This window comes from Chiloscyllium plagiosum, unplaced genomic scaffold (assembly GCF_037043375.1).
Source record: "Chiloscyllium plagiosum isolate Xiang-an unplaced genomic scaffold, Cpla_swu_hap1 HiC_scaffold_7, whole genome shotgun sequence".
NCBI classification, from domain to species: Eukaryota; Metazoa; Chordata; class Chondrichthyes; order Orectolobiformes; family Hemiscylliidae; genus Chiloscyllium; species Chiloscyllium plagiosum.
This window is the reverse complement of record NW_028270145.1, coordinates 53696576-53717710: the sequence shown is the minus strand read 5'-3', so window position 1 is coordinate 53717710 and position 21135 is coordinate 53696576. Positions and strand designations below refer to the sequence as shown.

General features: G+C 38.8%; 1 protein-coding gene across 3 annotated transcripts in view; it reads right to left on the bottom strand.

Moving 5' to 3' along the window:
• Positions 1 to 6103: 6103 nt before the first annotated feature.
• Positions 6104 to 21135, bottom strand: part of LOC122551563 (neurabin-1-like) — a 126060-nt gene continuing 111028 nt past the window's right edge. For all 3 annotated transcript variants that reach the window (XM_043693638.2, XM_043693637.2, XM_043693636.2), the window contains exons 18-19: positions 19980 to 20162; positions 6104 to 8037 (exon numbers count right to left, since the gene is read on the bottom strand). In XM_043693638.2, coding sequence (XP_043549573.2) covers positions 7867 to 8037; positions 19980 to 20162 — 354 coding nt within the window. In that variant the 3' untranslated portion in view covers positions 6104 to 7866. The remainder of the gene's footprint in view (positions 8038 to 19979; positions 20163 to 21135) is intronic.

Sequence of the window (21135 nt, the reverse complement as noted above, 5' to 3'; positions counted from 1 at the left end):
TTTGCCGATGATCAAGATCAGACTGATACAGCGATATTGACTGGGTTGAATTGTCTTTTTTTGTGTGCAGTTTTCAAAGTTGTTGGCTAGATAGGCTACTAGTTCTGGCACACAGATCTTCAATATTACTGGCGGAATGTTGTCAGGGCCCATATCTTTTACAGCATCCAGTGTCTTCAGTTTCTAGATATCATACGCAGTGGATCAAATCATTTCAAGACTGATAGCTGTGATGCTGAGACTAAAGGAGGAGGGCAAGATCTTTTGTCCATTTGGCACATGGCTGAAGACAGTTGCAAATACTTCAGCTTAGTCTTTTGCAGTGATGTGCAGGGCTTCCCCATCATTTAGATGGGGGATAGTTGTGTTGCCAAAACCTCCTGTTGTTAAATTGTCCACCAACATTTCCAGTTGGATTTGGTGGAACTGCAGAGCATAACTGCACAGCCATTGGTTGTGAGGTCACTTAGCCTGTCTATCACATGTTGCTTCTGCAGTTTGACCTGCCATGTGACCTATGTTGTAGCTTCACCAAGTTGACACCTCATATTTTGGAATGATTAGTACAGCTCCTAGTATACTTTCCTGTATTGTTCATTGAACTAGGATTGATCTCCCAGCTTGATAATCTTAGAATTGTTATGGTGCAGAAGGAAGCTATTTGGTCTGTCAAGTCTTCACTGATTCTACGAGCATTTGATTTACTTAATCTCCTGCCTTTTCCCCCAGATACTTGCACATTGTTTCTATTTAAATACTAATCTAATGATCTGTTGAATGCTCCAATGGAAACTGCCTCCACCACACTTTCAGTGTATTTCAGACCTGAACTATTCCCCTCACTTTTGCTTCTCTTGTAAAACACATTAAACCCATGCTTCTGGTTCTCAATCCTCTTATGAGCACTCAGTTTCGACACTGGACAGATATATGTGAGTTAGATTGGTGAGGATAGATTCTCCTCAGGTAGTTTTTCCCAACTTTTTGTTTCCCTCATCATTTGCTGCAGACGTAATCTAACTGCTATGTTCTGAAGATATGAATGAAGGTTGAAATGTGACAATGCTGTCACTTTAACGAGGTTATTTTGTCCTGGGCTTTTTTTTAAAACAGATAGGCCGTAAAGGCAGACGTGCTAATTTGTCTGGAAAGAGCTTAGTTTAACAACAGCAGGGGACTGGCCAGTTATAGAGTCATACAGACGTACAGCACAGAAACAGACCCTTCGGTCCAAGCCGTCCATGCTGACCAGAAATCCCAACATAATCTAGTCCCACCTGCCAGCGCCCGGCCCATATCCCTCTAAACTCTTCCTATTCATATACCCATCCAAATGCCTCTTAAATGTTGCAATTGTACCAGCCTCCACCACTTCATCTGGCAGCTCATTCCATACACGTACCACCCTCTGCGTGAAAAGGTTGCCCCTTAGGTCACTTTTATATCTTTCCTCTCTCACCCTAAACATATGCCCTCTAGTTCTGGACTCCCCCATCCCAGGAAAAAGACCTTGTCTGTCTACCCTAATCATGCCCCTCATGATTTTATAAACCTCTATAAGGTCACCCCTCAGCTTCTGACACTCCAGGGAAAACAGCCCCAGTCTATTCAACCTCTCCCTACAGCTCAAATCTTCCAACCTTGGCAACATCTTTGCAAATCTTTTCTGAACCCTTTCAAGTTTCACAACATCTTTCCGATTGTGTTAAAAAAAGGTTTTGCTTAAATCGGAATGGTTTGACCAGCTGCATCACACCTAAAATATCCATTTCATTCCTGCCTTTAAAATAAGAAAGAGTTAAGGTCTCAGCTACCTTCTTAAAATATGTTGAGGGGGTCTGGCCTGGTCCATAACAGACTACATTGGTACCATAACATAAAAGTAGCAATCCAGTGCAAATATAATTAATCTTCAATTGGGCCTTCATTTTTTGAGAAAGGAAGAACATTGAATACATGGGAGACTGAAGGCATGCTGGTCTCACAGTTTTCTTACCTACAAAAGCTTATTTTAATTCTCACCTGGATTCTGGTGTAGCAAACAGCTGGCTGCACATGCTATGCTAAATAAGACAGTTACAAATCAGGGGAGGGAATTTTAAATAAGATGAACTATACCCTGGAAATGGGGATAGTCATACCAAAATGTTGGTGGTTTTACAGAACTACAGAAATTTCTGAGTGCTTAAAAGGGTTAAGTTTGCAATTGTGTGCACTTTAAAATGTTGCACACTAGCTCATGATAGAGACATATGCTAAGCAGAGTGAACCTGAAGGATGTTCAGAACTTGAAATGCAACAAGAAAGAACTTATGCCACTGCCCAGTAACAAACAGAGTGTTTGGCAGTGAAAATTCATAGTGTCATAGACTTACACAGCTTGGAAACAGACCATTCGGTCAAACATGCAAACGCTGACCAGATATCCTAAACTGATCTAGTCCCATTTGCCAGCATTTAGCCCATATTTCTCCAAACCCTTCCTATTCATGTACCCAGTTCAGATTCCTTTTAAACGTTCTAATTGTAACCACCTCCACCCCTAGCAGCTTGTTCCATACATGCACCACCCTCTGGGTGAAAAAGTTGCCCCTAAGATCCCTTTCAAATCTTTCCCCTTTCACCTTATACCCATGCCCTCTAGTTTTGTATTCTCCTACCTTGGGGAAAAAAAGACCTTGGTTATTCACCTGATCCTAGCACCGCATGAGTTTATAAACCTCTATAAGGTCACCCCTCAGCCTCTAATGCTCCAAGGAAAAAAGCCCCAACCTATTCAGACTTTCCCTACAAACCCGGCAACATCGTGGTAAATCCTTTCTGAACTCTTTCAAGTTTAACACTTTTCCTATAGCAGGGTGACAAGAACTGTACAAAATACTCGAAAAGTGGCCTTATGAACTCCTGTACAACCACAACATGACGGCCCAACTCCTATACACAATGATTTGAGCAATGAAGACAAACGTGTCAAATGCTTTCTTCAACACCCTGTCTACCTGCAACCTATTTTCAAGGAACTATGCACTTTCACCCCTAGGTCATACGGTCACGGAGCTGTGCAGGATGGAAATAGACCATTCGGTCCAACTTGTCTATGCTGACCACATAGTCAAAATAAATCTAGTCCCATTTGACAGCATTTGGTCCATAAGCGTCTGAAACCATCTATTCACATACCCATCCACTTGCCTTTTAAAAGTCTCTTTATTTGTAAAGTTTTGTCACCAAATTATAAACCCAGAAGATTGAATATTTTACTACGATGAATTGGGGACAAAACTTATTTGTAACATAAATGCAAACTGGACTGGAAGTTTTTATTAGTCAAAGGCAGGGATGTGATCATGAATTCTCCAATAATTGTATGGAGACTTCATAAAGAGCTGAGCACAATATACAACCAGCAAACTTCAGTGGAGGATGGGAGAACACAGGGTTAGTGTGGATGAAGTATCTTGCAAAGGGACAGTCTCCTAAATTTATATATAAAAGGTAGTCAAAGTAATACCTATGTTATCCCATTATAATTTTAACATGTTGCTAGCGTTAGCAAAGTTAAAATAGATTTCAGTCAAACAATATTAAACTATGACATTTCCATATAGATTAGTGAAAGAGAACACATTCCAAAAGAAAACTTAAAAACTTAAAGTACTGTAGTCATTTAGTAGTACAGAACTTCAGTATTGCTGCAAATTGACATTTTGTCAAAGCTTTTTGTTCTGGACATCAGGACAATTCAAAAGGAAACAAATTCAAGGAGAAAACTAACGTTTGTTTATACTGCATAAGTGGAGTGTGCAAATTGGTTGGCAAGTGGAATTTGATTAGTAAAAGCATTGCCATGTAGAATGCATCCATTAATGCTGATTGACAGTTAACATTCTTTGTTTAATTTTAAACCAGACATGTTTGAGACCTTGGTGCCATGGTAGTATCCTTACCTCTGGACCAAAGGCTTGGGTTCAACCTCCTCCTGCTCCGAAGGTTTGTTAACAACATCTCTGGACAGGTTGATTAGAAAATATCTAAGGTGAAAGTGAGGTTTGCAGATGCTGGAGATTAGAGTCGAGAGTGTGGTGCTGGAAAAGCACAGCAGGTCAGGTAGCATCCGAGGAGTAGGAGAGTCGATGTTTCAGGCAAAAGTCGTTCATCCAGATGCTGCTGACCTGCTGCGCTTTTCCAGCACTACACTCTCGACTAGAAAATATCTAAACCAAGCATATTGATACTGATTTCTCAGGGCAATGCCCTGACTAATCAACCAGCAAATAACTATCACCTTTTTTTTAAACGGTTGTGGTGTGTGTACAGTCTTGACATCCACAAACAGCAGACCCTTGTGTATTAATATGTAGGTTCCAGTACTTGCAAGGAGATCACACGGAGGCCATCTGACAATCCTAAACTGTTTGCCAGTATAAGTTTTTGCGTATTCAGGATAATTCAGTAGGTGTTGTACATTGCAGAATCACATCTAACATTCGACACTGTTTCAAGTTTTGTAAGCGCGAGCTAATTGGGTATGGTCAGCCTGACTTGATGCGACCAGTTAAAGTAATATACTGTTTGGTACGATCAATCAAACACCATTTGTAGTAGTAACATCGTACCAGCATGAAACAATGAAACCAGTTGCTCAAACCTTTGAGATAGCATAGATTTTCAGAGTAATGTAAGATAGACTGGGCAGTTTACAGGACCAACAGTGACTGCCTTTCATGGGTTTATGTGGTATCCACGAAATTATTTGGGTAGTCGTTATCTTGCAAGATGGCTTTGACACGCCCTTTTTCAGTATCAAGCTTGCACAGTAAAGAAGTGGTTCAGCTCAATTTACAAAGTTTTGATAAAGCCAATCTTATAACATGGAATTGTAGGAATTCCAACATGCATACAGACTGGTGGCATTTGCTACTAACAACATGCTACCATCAAGTCACAAGGATATTCTATACACAAATGAGTCATGTGGTTTATAAATTCAGTGCCAGTGTGATGCTAGGTATCTAGGTGCCACAGAAAAGCTGGCAGATTGTATTAAACAGCAGTCCCTTTCCAACAATTAAAGCACTCAATCAGTACGTACTTATAAAACTGCCTGTTAGATGTGTTTCTGCAGTCAAAACATTTAGTGGGTAATCCTGACTATGCAAAGAATTATACTGACAATCAATTTAGGATTGCCAGTCAGGCTTACAGTATGGCACACTGCCGAGCATCACAAGTTGGGAGACGATGGCATAGTGGTATTATCGCTGAACTATTAATCCAGATACCCAGGTAATGTTCTAGGGATCCAGATTCAAATCCCACTTATGGTAGATGCTGGAACTTAAATTCAACAAAAAGAAATCTGGAATTAAGAGTCTACCAATGACCATGAATCCATTGTGAATTGATAGAAAATCCCATCCGGTTCACTAATGTCCTTTAAGGAAGGATACTGCCATCTTTACCTGGTCTGGCATACATGTGATTTCAGATCACAGCAATGTTGTTGACTCTTAACTGCCCTTCGGGCAATTAGAGATGGGCAATAAATACTGGTCTAACCAGTGACACACACACATCCCATGAATGAATTTAAAATAGCTACATATCTAAATACATAGGGTTCTGTTCTTTCTAGACAGATATATGCACTGCTCCTGTCTCAACACAACAAAATAGGTGAGTCATTCAACCTGCCTGGTCTACATTTTGAGAAGGCCGGTGTTAATTGTTAATCAGCATTAATGGATGCATTTTCCATGGCAAAGCTTCTACCAATCAGTCCACTTGCTAACCAATCAGAACTCTCATCTCTTGCAATATAAATGTTGGTTGGGCCCCACCAACACCCAGGCCTGCTTCCATTGCTACTGCCTAGGCTCCACCTGCACCTAGGCCTACCACCACTGATACTGTCTAGGCCGGACCTGCATCTGGGCCACACCTAGACAAAAAACAAATGTTGGTTTTCCACTTGAATTTGTATTCTTGCCAAATGTCCTTAAGTCAAAAAGTGTTGATAAACTCAGGTGCAAAGTCTTCTACGGAGTAACTTGGAAGGGGTATAAAAAGACAGTGAGTACATGACTGTTAAAGATAACACAAACTCTTATTTAGATGATTATTCATTTTTATTCAGTGGATAAACTATTAGGAATGAATGATTTTTCTTTCATTTTCATTACAACTTTTGTTTAGCAACGAAAGGAAAGAATCCTAACTTTCCAGAAGAACACAAAGGTCAGTTCCATAATACAATTTCATAATACATTTTGCAGTAATTACATCATACTACTGAATGCAGCACCCTGGATCCAGTCATTGGCATTAAGACCCACAGTCAAAAAGTACATTCCCAATGCACGTTCAACCTGATATTTCAATGATAGCATACACTGCTTACAGTTTTTCCTTTGAAATTTTAAATTCAAGCGAATGCCATTAAAAAATGAATATTTTTCACGTGAAGTACCAAAACTAATTGTTTTTCTTGCATAATCTCCCCATTCCCCCGTTGTTTTAATATTATTTGCCAAATCTCATTGAAACATTAAATAAAATACAAAAAATATGTTGATATTTTATTTTACTTAGCTCATTGTATTATTTAGAATAAACAAAATGAGGTCTGACAAGGGAATACAGGTAGCTTTGGGGCACCAGCTTTGAATTTGCTCACACTAGTGCTATATCAAGCTAGATAAAGAAGACAAGAGAATGCAGTTGAGATACAGAGATCAGGAAAACCATGAGACAACATGGAAAAAACAGAAATTCCAGAGGAAAATAAACAGGAAGCTGTCCTAACAGAGAATGGAGAGATGAAAGTAAATAATCATTAGCAATGATTTAGCTTTTGATAGCGTATTGGAGAGGAAATGATTAAAAGTACTTCAGATTATACTGGATGATATCTTGATGTGCAGCTACACGAGATATACAAAAAATATCTAATGGCATATACAAAAATCTTAAGATTTCAAGTAATAACAAAAGCTGACGTTTGGGTGAGAAAGATCAGATAAGTGTAGAAAGTGAAAGCAAAGAACCATCCAAGTAATACAGCCTTAGACATTGGCAACATTTGTCATTGGGAGAAATTATTATTAAAATAGTCTCCTCCTGGATACAGAAGATAACAGCCCTTACAAAGCATGGCCTTTGTGGTCTGCAATATTAGAATGTTCAATGTATTTTCTAATAATCACTCTCCAGTTATCTTTTATTCTTTGGATAAAAAGAAATAAATTTGTATTAACTCAATGGAGAGGATTAGAGAAAACAAACAAAACAGTGCTGGCCTTTATCTGCGATGAATAAAGTACGGAATTATAAAAATGTAAAATTGTACAGTCTGCATTCTACGTACAAAATCTATCACCTTTTGTGAACTGCATCATAAACCCTGCAGCAATTTAGCCCAGACATAACATTAAGTGTTTCAATGTTGCTTTATATTTTCTAAAAAAAATTGTACATAAATGACTCTTTTCTTGCAGTGTAAGCTTGTATCACATTTAGAAATTAGATACTTCTCATAACCCTTTGTCAAAGTATTATACCAAATTTTAAATGGTGCTCTAGGTTTTATTAAAATATTAATTTCATTTATTACCATTATAAGGCCAGAGCGAGTTAAAACTGTATAGAATTATAAACCTACAAAAATGTATTAACAATATATACAGAAATTAACCTAGTCCAAACACACTTCAAAATGTACCATAAATTTATCTAATAGAAATGTTAAACTAACAAATTTGTGTCTTTTCTTATTTCTGAATGATGTAGTTTGTGAAGTATATAATATACTATAACACTGTCAAGCACAATAGTCTAAAGCAATCTCCATTACAATTTTAGTCACATTTAACAGATTGTTTCCACAGAGGTGGTTTGTTTACCAGCTTTCCTCTGTTGATCCTTTTCTTTCTTTTGAATCTTCTCTCTTTGTTTTTCTACTTTTTCTTGTGCTTTTTTCATTTCTTTAAGTTTTTTCTTTATTGTGGCACGATCATTTTGACTGGCAACACCTAAAGTCTAGAAAAATCAAAGTATAACAAAATTATTATTTTGTAAACAATTAAAGTTTAATGCATACAAAGTCTGTATTGTACTGCAGTCTTTACAAATTGAATGTCGCACTTTCATGTTGACAAGGTTGGTGATCATGATGTGGAGGTGCCAGTGTTGGACTGGGCTGGACAAAGTTAAAACTCACACAACACCAGATTATAGTCCAACAGGTTTATTTGAAACTACAGGCTTTCGGAGCACTGCTCTTTTATCAGGTAGCTAGTGGGGCAGGATCATAGGACACAGAATTGATAGTAAAAGATCAAAGTGTCATACAACTGATGCGATGTATTGAACAAACCTAGATTGCTGTTAAGTCTTAAATCACTTAGGATGGGGATGCAGGTTTCGATTGATTAATATGTAAGTCCCAAAATTTCTTTCAGTTCACAGCCCCAAGATAACTTAAGGTTTCATCAGTATCTTAAAAAAATGTGACACCTCAGCTCAGACAATGTATTAAAGGTATGAGGTTAGAGTCTGTCTGTATCCCAACCTGGAGTCAGACTAGTTCTATTTCCAAAGTAGAAATTTATAAAATGTCACATTGACAGGCTGCCTACAGATTGTCTGCTTTTTGAACAAAATAGAATGTATCTGCAAATGTCCTATAGAACCTCAGCATGACTTCCCAACTCTTACGCTCAAAAGGACTGAGCAATGAAGACAAGCGTACCAAATGCTTTTTTAACCACCCTGTTTATATGTGATGCAAACTTCAAAGAATTATATATCTAAACCTCTAGGTCCTTCTGTTTTACAACATGACCCAAGGTCCTACCATTAATTATATAAGCCCTACCCTTGTTTTTTGTAACAAAATGCAATACCTCGCATTTATCCAGATTGAACTAGTCATCTGCCATTTTTCAGCCCATTGACCCAATTGATCAAGATCCTTTTGTAATCTTAGAAAACCTTCTTCACTGTCTGCTACTCCACCAATTTGGTGTCGTCCATAAACTTACTAACCAGGCCTTCTATATTCTCATCCAAATCATTATATAAATAACAAAGAGAGGACCCAGAACCAATCCCTGTGGAACACCGCTTGTGACAGGCCTCCTTCCATTCTTTTAAAGGAAAGGTGTAACAGACAAAAAAAACCACGACACCCCAACACCACTTCAATCAGAAACTCCTGCGACAGGGACAGCACCAGGTGAAACAGAGCAAAGCCCACTCTGCTCTTTCAAAACAGAAACTAAAACTACCTTGACATCATTAACCAAAAACAAAGGAAACTCTGAAGGAAAACAAAAATGAATAAACAAGCAAATAAATAAAACCCTCTGCTCCGTTACCATCGAGCACTTCTGGGACAGGGGCAACAATAGTTTAAAATCCAGAAGTTCTCCTTCTCATTTCAACAAAAGGCAAAATTCCCTTCACACTGATCCCCATCACATGCATGAGACAAGACCTGCTAAATTTCCTCAGCATTCTCTCTTTGTTTCAGATTTCCAGTATTTTACTTTCAGCTATATTTATCCTAATCTGTCAAACAGAGTGATGTAGACTGTTAGCATTTTTCAGCTAGGCTGAGCCAGAAAACTCTCACCATTGAAATGGGTAAGTTCAGTACATGAAATATTATTTCTTTTTGTTTGGCTTCTTAAAACGGCCATCCAAAAACTTATGGATAGACAACCTCACTCAACAGGGGTTAGGGCATGGGAAACATTCTGCAAGGGGTAAGACACAGCAATAAATTCACACTGTCGGAATGTAGATTGGACTCTGAGTAGAATCTCAAACTTTATTTGAGGTGGTAGTTAGGGGGTGGGGGTGGGGGGGCGGAGGGAGGAACAGAAAAATGAGACGAGGCCACAACATACTCAACGCTTCAGGTTGCGATCTACAGCACTACATTCATTCATCTAGCTCATATGCTTCCCCCTGTGGCTGGGGAAGAAACAGGTAGCAAACTCTGCAAGAAGGGTACATGGTAATATAATTGGATGCAACATACCGAACCATACCACTCTTGCTCAATGATGGGGACCAGCAACATCAACCAACTTCTTCAAGATGTGAAACAGGTCTATACAATGCTGCTGCCAACTTAGAATCATAGAATTCTAATGACTTTCATTAACAGGGGGATTGAGTTTAAGAGTCGTGAGATCTTGTTGCAGCTCTATAAAACTTTGGTTAGACTGCACTTGGAATACTGCATCCAGTTCTGGTCGCCCTATTATAGGAAAGATGTGGAAGCTTTGGAGAGGGTTCAGAGGAGGTTTACCAGGATGCTGCCTGGAATGGAGGGCTTATCTTATGAAGAGAGGTTGACTGAGCTCGGACTTTTTTCATTGGAGGAAAGGAGGAGGAGAGGGGACCTAATTGAGGTATACAAGATAATGAGAGGCATTGATAGAGTCGATAGCCAGAGACTATTTCCCAGGGCAGAAATGGCTAACATGAGGGGTCATAGTTTTAAGCTGGTTGGAGGAAAGTTATAGAGGGGATGTCAGAGGCGGGTTCTTTACACAGAGTTGTGAGAGCATGGAATGCGTTGCCAGCAGCAGTTGTGGAAGCAAGGTCATTGGGGACATTTAAGAGACTGCTAGACATGCATATAGTCACAGAAATTTGAGGGTGTATACATGAGGATCAATGGTCGGCACAACATCATGGGCTGAAGGGCCTGTTCTGTGCTGTACTGTTCTATATTCTAATCATCATGGACGAAGCGAAGGAAAAGCAGCCCAGGCCAGGAGGAAAGGTTAGAGACATAGGAAAGAATAGGGCTGCATTTCAAAGAGACTTTAATACACCTTAAAATAATGAACTTTTCTATTAAACAAAGGAGTATTTGTTCACAATTTAATGACTAATTACTGGCATATCTAGATTGTAGAGGTCATGGGTTTCGAAGGTGTTGTCAAAGAAGCCTCGGTGGACTGCTGTAGTGCATCTGTAAATGGTGAGAGAGGAAAGATTTAAAAGGATCTCAAGGGACAACTTTTTCACGCGGGGGTGATATGTGCATGGAGTTGCCAGAGCTGGTGGTGAAGGCTTGGACAATTACAATATTTAAAAGGCATCTGGATGGGTACATGAATAGGAAGGCTTTAAGGGGAATATGGGCCAAACACTGGCAAATGGAACTGGATTAATTTAGGATATCTGGTCTGCACGGATGAGTTTGACAAGTTTCTATGCTGTACATCTTCATGACTCTAATGAAAATAATTAACATTTTAGGTATTCCTTTTTTTTTTAAAATGGAACACGGGGACTCCACATATAGTCGTAGAGTCCTACAGCATGGGGACAGGCACTTTGGTATAACTGGTCCATGCCAACCAAAATGTATATCCACGCTATTTCCCTGCACTTGGCCCATATCCTTCTAAACCTTTCCTATCGATGTATTTGTCCAAATGCCTTTTAAATGTTGTTAATGTACCTGCCTCAACCATTTCTGCTGGCAGCTTATTCCATATGCATACCATCCTGTGCAAAAAAGCTGCCGCTCAGGTTCTCTTTTATTCTTTCCCCTCTAACCTTAAACTGATCTTCATCGTCAATTCCCCAGTCTTGGGAAAAAGATGGGAGTGCGTTCACCCTATCCTTGCCTCTCATTTTATACACTTCTATAAGATCCCTTTTCAGCCTCCTGAGCTCGTAAGAAAAATGTCCTAGCTTGTCCAACTTCTCCCTATAACTCAGATCCTTGAGTTCTGCTAACACCCTTGCAAATTTCTTTCTCACTCTTTCCAGTTTAATAGCATTCTTCCTCTAACAAAGTTACCAAAACTGAACACAATACTCCAATTGCGGCCTCACCAACATCCTACACAACTGCAACATAACCTCCCAACTTTGATACTCAATGCCCTGACAGATGAAGGTCAGAATGCCAAAAGCCTTTTTTACTGCCCTGCCTACCAGCGACTCCACTTTCAGAAAACCATGCACCGGAACTCCAAGCTCCCTCTGTTCTACTACACTCCTTAAAGCCCTACTATTCACCATGAAAATCCTACCTTGATTTGACTTTCCAAAATACAAGACCTCACACTTTCCTATATTAAACTCCATTTGTCGCAGGTAGATAGGATAGTGAAGAAGGCGTTTGGTATGCATTCCTTTATTGGTCAGAGTATTGAGTACAGGAGTTGGGAGGTCATGTTCTGGCTGTACAGGATATTGGTTAGGCCACTGTTGGAATATTGCCTGCAATTCTAGTCTCCTTCCTATCGGAAAGATGTTGTGAAACTTGAAAGGGTTCAGAAAAGATTTACAAGGGTGTTGCCAGGGTTGGAGGATTTGAGCTACAGGGAGAGGCTGAACAGGCTGGGGGTGTTTTCCCTGGAGCGTCAAAGGCTGAGGGGTGAACCTTATAGAGGTTTACAAAATTATGAGGGGCATGGATAGGTAAATAGGCAAAGTCTTTTCCCTGGGGTCGGGGAGTCCAGAACTAGAAGGCATAGGTTTAGGGTGAGAGGGGAAAGATATAAAAAAGACCTAAGGGGCAACATTTTCCAAACAGAGGGTGGTATGTGTATGGAATGAGCTGCAAGAGGAAGTGGAGGAGGCTGGTACAATTGCAACATTTAAGAGGCATTTGGATGGGTACATGAATAGGAAGGGTTTGGAGGGATATGGGCCGGGTGCTGGCAGGTGGGACTAGATTGGGTTGAGATATCTGGTCGGCATGGACGGGTTGGACCGAAGGGTCTGTTTCCATGCTTACATCTCTCTGACTCAATGCTATTTCTCTGCCCACTTCCCAGCTGATCAAGGTCCTGCTGCAATTTCTGATATCCTTTCTCACTGTCCACAATATAGCCTATTTTGGTGTCATTCGTAAATTTACTAATCATGCCCTGAACATTCTCTTCAAAATCATTGATATAAATAACAAAAAGCAATGGACTCAGCACCAACTCCTAAGGCATTCCATTAGTCACAGGCCTCCAGTCCGACAAGCATCCTTCCACCTTTACCATCTGCTTCCTACCATCAAGCCAATTGTGTGTCCAATTTGTTAGCTTCCCCTAGATTCCATGCAATCTAGCCTTCCACAGCAGCCTACCATGTGGAACCTTATCAAAGGCCTTACTGAAATCCATATAGACTACATCTACTACCCTTCCATCATCAACCATCTTGGTCACTTTATCAAAGAACTCAAACAAACATGTGAGGGACGATCTCCCATGCACAAAGCCGTGTTGACTATGCCTAATCAGATCCTGTCTTTCCGAATGCACGTATATCTTATCTGCGAGAATCTTCTCAAGCAACGTAGCTTTCTGATCTATAGTTCCCAGGATGTTAGGCCTTCTGGTCTATAGTTCCCAGGTTTTTCTGTGCAGCCCTTCTTGATTAAGGGCACAACAGTCGAAACCCTCCAGTCTTCCAGGACCTCACTCGTGGCTAATGATGATACAAAAATATCAGGCAGGGTCACTGCGATTTCATCTGTAGCCTTCTGCAGTATTCTTGGATATATCTGGTCAGGACCAGGAGATTTATGCACCTTCATATAGTCTAATACATCCAATACTCCTCTACTGTGATATGGACTTCCCTAAGATACGGCCACTAACTTCCCCAACTCTTCACGTCTTTCTCTATGGTAAACACAGAGGAGAAATTATTCATTGAGGACCTTGCCCATCTCCTGTGATTCTACACATACATGTCCACTTTGATCCTTGAGGGGTCCTATTCTTAAAGAACCTCTTTGGATTCACTATAATCTTCTCAGCCAAGGCTATCTCGTGTCCCCACTTATGATATATTATACAATTATTAAATGTTCCATCTAAGAAAATTAGAGCTCCACATTAAACAATAGGATGCACTTATGGCAGTCAAGTTACTGCGGCTAATAACATATTCTATGAGTGATCAGTCTAAGGCACTCAGCTATGAAGTATGAAAGCCTAGATCGGACTTCCATAATGGCTAACAAGAGAAGCTTGCTGGCTGGTAATTTCTTGGTCTCTGCAACTAAAGTAACAAAAAACAATGCAAGCATCTTGTAGACACATATCCCTGAGGATAATTCAATTAACTTGCCTCCTCTAAGTCACTTTCTGGCACTGCCCTTACTTCATTTGAATCTTGCTGTCCTAACTGAATTAGTGTGTGTCTTGTAAGTGGCATTTCAACAGTCCATTCTAGTAATATCAGGTGACCAAAGGCTTTATACAGAGTTTCCACCATTTGCAGGCCTACATGCTACTGTCTATTTACATCTGTTTTAGACAGGCCACCAATTTTTCAGAAGCACACTAGCAAAATCCAGCCCTTTTGCTTTCCCTTCCCTCAGCTCAATACTGGCAAGACAAATGTCACTTACCTGTTCCTTTGTCTAGAATTCTGCAATTTAGCAACCGAAGAGCAGTTCTCTCAGATTAATTAAAAAATAAGGTTAATCACAACTGATTCTTGACATTGACAAAAAAAGTTCTCGTTTGTGTGATGGGGATCTATATAGCTTTATAAAATGTATTCATTTGCAGGCAAGCATTTATTACCCATCCATAATTGCCATTGAGAAGGTGATGCTGACCCCTCTTTTTGAACTGCAACAGCTCATGTGGTACAGTCACACATTCAAACACGCTGTTAAGAACGGAGTTTCATGTTTGGACTTAGTGACAGTGAAGTAATAACAATATAATTCCAATCAGAATGGTATGTGGCTTGCGAGGAATTTCAAGATGGCCTTGTCCATCTAGATGATAGAGGTCATAGGTTTCGAAGGTGTTCTCAAAGAAGTCTCAGTGAATTGCTGTTGTGCATCTTGTAGATGGTATATACTAATGCCATTGTATACTGTTGGTAAAAGGAGTGAATGTTGAAATTGGTGAGTAGGGTGCCAATCAAGCGGGCTGCATTGTCCTGGGTGGTGCTGAGGTGCACTCCTCCAGGCAATGGAGACTGAAGAGGCAAGTTACGAGCCACAGAATTTCCGCTTTCTGCCTGTTCTTGCGGCTTACGTGGTTGATAGTTAACTTCTTAGTCAATTGTAATCCCCAGAATGATTATAGTGGGAAATTGAGTAAAGGTAACACTTTTGAAAGTCAAGAGGAGATGGTCATTGCCTGGCACGAGTGTTACTCATCAAGTATCAGCGCAAGGCTGAAACTTTATTGCTGGAACAGCACAGCAGGTCAGGCAGCATCTAGGGAACAGAAGATTTGACGTTTCGGGCACATGCCCTTCTGTGCCCGAAACGTCGAATCTTCTGTTCCCTAAATGCTGCCTGACCTGCTGTGCTGTTCCAGCAATAAAGTTTCAGCTTTGATCTCCAGCGTCTGCAGACCTCACTTTCTCCTCGAAGTATCAGCGCAAGCCTTGCTGAATATGGACATGGATTATTTCAGTCTGGATTGTTGTGAATGATGCTGAACATTCAGCAAATCTCTCGACATTGTATCTTATGATGGAGAGAAGGTTATTGACAAAGCGCTGAAGATAGTTGAGCCTAGGAATCTAGCCTGAGGAACTCACCCACTGCGATCAATAACCTCCAATAACACTATCTTTACACTAGGTATAATTCTAAACAGTAGGAGAGACTTCCGCAATTCCAACTGAATTCAGTTTTATCCACAGTGAGATGCTACCTTAGTGTCAAGGGTAGTTACTCACACTTGACTGCATAGCCAGTATTTGCTTTCTAAGTGTGATGTTACTGCTTCTACCACTGTTTCAGGCAGTGAATTCAGACCTTTCAGTAACCTCTGGGTGAAAAAAATTCTCAACTTTGCTCTAAACATTCTTCCAATTACTTTAAATTTATTCCACTAGTTATTCCACTGAATTCCTTAAGGGAAACTGGTCCTTCTTATCTACTCTATTTAGGCCCCTCATATTTTCTGCACTTCAAATCTCCCCTTAGCTTCTTTTGTTTCAAGGAATAAAACCCTAGCGTTTTCAGCTTTTTCTCAGATAAAATTCTATTTCTGGTTACATAATTATAAATTGCGCCGACGATTTCCAAAAGTTTTTACAGTTGTTTTCCAAACTTTTAAACTGCATTCTTGATACAAGAATCTTCTATAAAAATGAAAAATCATCCAACCACTGAAAGGTATTATTTCTATTCCTTCGACATCCAAGCAATCCTAACCGTTTCTCATTTGGCTGTCAAACCTTTTATTTATTCAGATTTATTTCTCTGAGATCACACCTCTGAATTCTTCTGACCTCTAAGACACATTATTGAATATCTTCTCAAAATCCATATATGATGGATCTCCATGCTAATGCTATTTATCCAACATTTTATTCCAAAGACACAATTAACGTTATCAACTCTGCAGGCTGTCACTGATTAACCCAAACACGCCTAAATATTTATTAACGTTATCAGAGACTGTCAATCTACAAGTTTGTCCACAACTGATGGTAGACCAACAGGTTAACAGTTACACGGTTTAGTCTTCTCATCATTCTTTTGAAAAATATTACACTGTCTGCTCTCTCATCCAATAGGACAATATTTGTTAAAAACATTCTGAACAACACCTGCCATCTTTGGACATTTAGCAACAACCAATGATGTGCTCCATCAGGACCTTATGGCTTATTCCATTCTATTAATTTATTCAGAAAGACAGAAAATTTGGAAAACCCAACCATTTATTAGGTTATACCAACATTTGGAAACACTGACGTAAAACATTTATATAACTAAATTTCCTTTAACACTGCCTAATAGCTCTTTCACGTGCACCATTTTCTATATTCACAGTTATCTTTAGTACTGTAATCATTACTTTTATCGGGTAGCCTTTTGAAGTTTGAGTTTAGCTTTCATTTCTAGCAACAAAACTTCTTTGACATTCAATTTATCTTGCACTCAATCTAACATACTTCCATTGATCTGCCAGCCATTTGTTAATTTTTTTGTCTAATTAAGCTGAACCAGATCTTTTATGAATGAACTTTGTTTTTTTCCTAGTTCATGATTCTTCATTATCTTTTTTATTCTTGCATTAAACTCAACTATGATTGTGTTTGCTATTACTAATTCTTCTCTTATCAGTTTGCTGGCTCCCTTTTAATGTAGCCCCCCCGAGATCATTTTTACTGAACTTTAGCACAGTGTTAAAATGTATAGTTCCTCCCTGTCATCATATATCTTTCTCCTGAAAATGCAACAAAGAATATTAAGGTCTAAATCATGTCCAAGACTAAGCCAGATCTCTCTCTTTCATCTAACTAACTATATTGCAAACATGAATATTTGCAAACACTGTCAGCACCAGTCAATTTTCTTGTGCCATGTGTGGCAACGTTTTGCACTAACTTGCTATATTCACACATCATTAAAAGACATGAGGTGCAAACATCAAGTTGATTGTAGAGTCTTGGACAGAGCTGTGGTAGTTTTGAGTCGTCTATCTTAGCATAAATTAGTTTGATTTTTTTTCCTCAGTGAACTTAATTTAAAGTTCAAATTCCCAACTGTAAAATTAAGACTTGCTTCTGTTTGGCTCATTGGTCATAAATATATTCTAAATATTTCAAATTTTATATTAATTGTTAATTTCATTATTTACATTTAAATTTATACCATTGTTTCCAGCAGAATATTTGATGTACTCTCTGCTTTCATAGTTTTCTCAGTGATGCCATGACATCCTTCATCCTCCGCATCCAATGACAGAAAAACCATTCTGAATGCCTTGTCATGACTGAATAAAAGTTGTCTAAAGGTTCAACTATAGAACTACAGAAAGCATCCTATCTGGATACATTAGAGTGTGGTATGGCAACTGCATTTCCCAAGACTGCAAGAAACTACAGACAGTCATATACACAGCCCAGTCCATCACGCAAGCCAGCCTTCCATTAATTGACTCATTTATATTTCCACTACCTCAGGAAAGCAACCAACATAATCAGAGACCCCTCCCAATCCTGTTATACACTCTTCCACTCTCTTCCATTGGGCAGAAGATATAAAAGTTTGAATACAAGAATGAATAAATTCAAGTTTCATCCCCACTGTTATAAGACTTTTGAACAAATGCCTCAAATGTTAATTCTGATCTCTCTCTCTGCACCTTCTCTGCAGCTGTAACACTGTGTTCTGCACTCTGTTCTGCTATCCTGATGTACTTTGTATCATACAATCTGCATGCATAGCAGCAAAACAACACTTTTTACTGTATGACAACTATAAATCAATAATCAATCTACTATTCATATTGTTGATCTGCATCTCATCTCAATGGATCATTTGTTCCACAGTGCTCTTAGAAGCACAGAATCTTCTGAATCTCTATCACTGACTGCCACCTCATACTTAAAACTATATATCCCTTGGACAAACCTAATGAGTCAGGAGTTCCTGACTCTTCCCTCCTTTACATCAGCGAAACATCAACATCTCTTTGTCCTATGTAACTGATGTCTTGAAATGTTGATTAGTGTCTCATGGATGAGGGTTCACCATTCCAGTCAATTTTTCCATACTTAGTATGTTGGTAATGAACCCAAACATACTCAAAAATCACATCCTGCAGTGTGAAGGGTATCTTTGTACTGCTATCCCTTTTCAAAACTAAAAAAGTGTGAATACACTTAGCCTAATACCATCTAATACAAAGGTCTAGATAATCAAATTCTATTTAAAGCAACTGCACCACATTCAACAAGTTCCATACATTTCTGCCTATTCATACGAGTTGCAGCAAGCTATGGCTACTTCGCAACATTCAAGAGCTGCTGTAGAAGTATATTTTGGTGCCACATATTCAAGTACCAAGGAATGATGCTGCTATTCTCCATCAAAGTTGGGACTGCATCAATTGTAATCTGCAAGATACTTGTAATATGCTCTCACATTTAATTGTCCTGTTCATTTAGGTGTTTGCGAGCAACCTCTGGCCTTTTTGGTCTCTCTCTATCTGAGTCTATCAAGGCAGCTCAAATTTACACTTATTAGTTGCCCAATGACTAAGTCAGACAATTCTCCTGTGAGAATGGATGTCAGTTCTAGGTTTGTCATACCTAACAAGAGGTGTTATTCAATCTACAATCTGAACCACATGTATTGCTGAATGAACGGAGATCAGTCAACATCAGAAAAAAAGCAGCTTTTTTTCATATTCATTCACAGGATAAGGGTGTCACCGGCTAGGTCAGCACTTACTGCCCATCTCGAATTGCCCAGAAGGCAGTTAAGAGTCAATCACATTGCTGTGGATCTAGTGTCACATGTAGGCCAGATCTTCTGACACTTTCAAAATTGAACATCTATCATCAGAATTGATGAAGGGTAACACTTTTTGTAACTTTTAACTTTTTGTACAAAACAGAGGCAGAAGTAGACCATTCAGTCCTTGACGTTGTTTCCTTTTACCAATAACAACTGATTGCTGTGAATTTACAATATTTTGTTGTTCTTAGTGCTTATCATGTGGAACATTTATTGTTTATTTAATTGAAATGGTCAGTCTGGTGCACTTATGTATTTTAAAGACTCATCATTGTGACTAGAATACTTTCCATTCAGCTTTCTCAATATCTAGGTTCTGAAACTATGAAACTGAGTTTTCAGATCCAAATGGTAAATGTCCAAAAACAAAATGAGTTTACACAACCTTTTCTAAAGAATTCTGAAGACAGTGAAATACCTGCTTCTTAACATACTAAGAATCTTCCCTAAGAAAACACATTTTATATGGAAACCTATTTGACGTTGGAGAATCATAATCAAGCCTATAGATGTTTATACACAGTAGAAAAGCCACTTGATCTTTTCCTACACCCTGTCCCAATGGTGAAACATTTAAATGAATATTCTGGTCCACACAAGCACACTTTATCCTTCTTCTAGACTAATATTTATTGTGCACACACAACACAATTTGTCTTTAATAAATCCAACATTTAGCAGTATTGTGGAACAACTTGCAATACTGTACCTTAAGTCTGCTGCTATCTAGTTGCATTAGTTGTTCTCCATCAATGTTTTTAGAAACAAACTCTGCTGTGTATTGCTCTAAATTCATTCCCATCAGCCAGTGACAGACTTGTTGGGTTGTCCACTGAGAAACTGCTCGATTTTGCCATTGGTTCTGTTTTCCTGTCATTGCTTGATCAGATACCTGTTTCAACAGAGTAAAATAAAATGTTACGGGTAAAGTATGTAATCTTATCTTAATGTAAATGAGGCACAATAAAAACTTTTAAGTTACCCCTTTAAGATACATCAATACGAAGGAATAGAATACTTTTCACTCTGAACATTCAGAACTGGATTGTTTTCTATCCCTCTTCTGTTCTATTGATTTACTGCTACCACTGATAAAACAAAAATACATAACACAAACCATTTCCAGCCCAGTGGCCCTTCTTCTGAACTTCTACTGAGTTAGTCCAAAATTTTTTGCTTTAGTATTTTCAGATCTCCAGCATCCGCAGTTCTTTGTTTTATTACAAATATATATATGTGGCCATAGTTTACAATTCTTCTATACAACAACTATTTAAATTAACCAACAATTATAAAACTACGCAGTATGCTACTGGTCACTCTACATTATTGCATTACTTCCAATGAAAAAGAAAATATTCAAAGTATGTGGTGGGAAAAATACCGTAAAATATATAATTACCTCATTAATGTAACTACCAAAGAAATAGAAGTATGTAATCATATTATGGGATTCAGAAGTGGGGTACTGACACTGTGGCCAAATGGCCCTCTTCCGAACCATAACAATTCTGTGATTCTGTTACTTTCACCATAGGTTCAGAAGTAGTAAATGTCATAGAACTTGAAATCCTACATTGCCAGAAAAACACAGGAAATAATTCTCTATTTGTGTTATGTATAAGCGCATGTAAACAAAGTATTTTACATTTCATTAATTATTTTGAAATACATCAATTTATGCAGGCAAACGTGGTAAGCAATGTTACAAAAAGCAAGATGCCATTCAAAATAATATGACAAACCAATGATTTTTAGTCAAAGAGAAGTTTACAGGATTCCCTGCTTTTCTTCAATCGGAGTTACATAGTGCCCTTGAGACAACAAAATACCCAAGACATTTCAGTAGTGATGTAAAGCTAAAT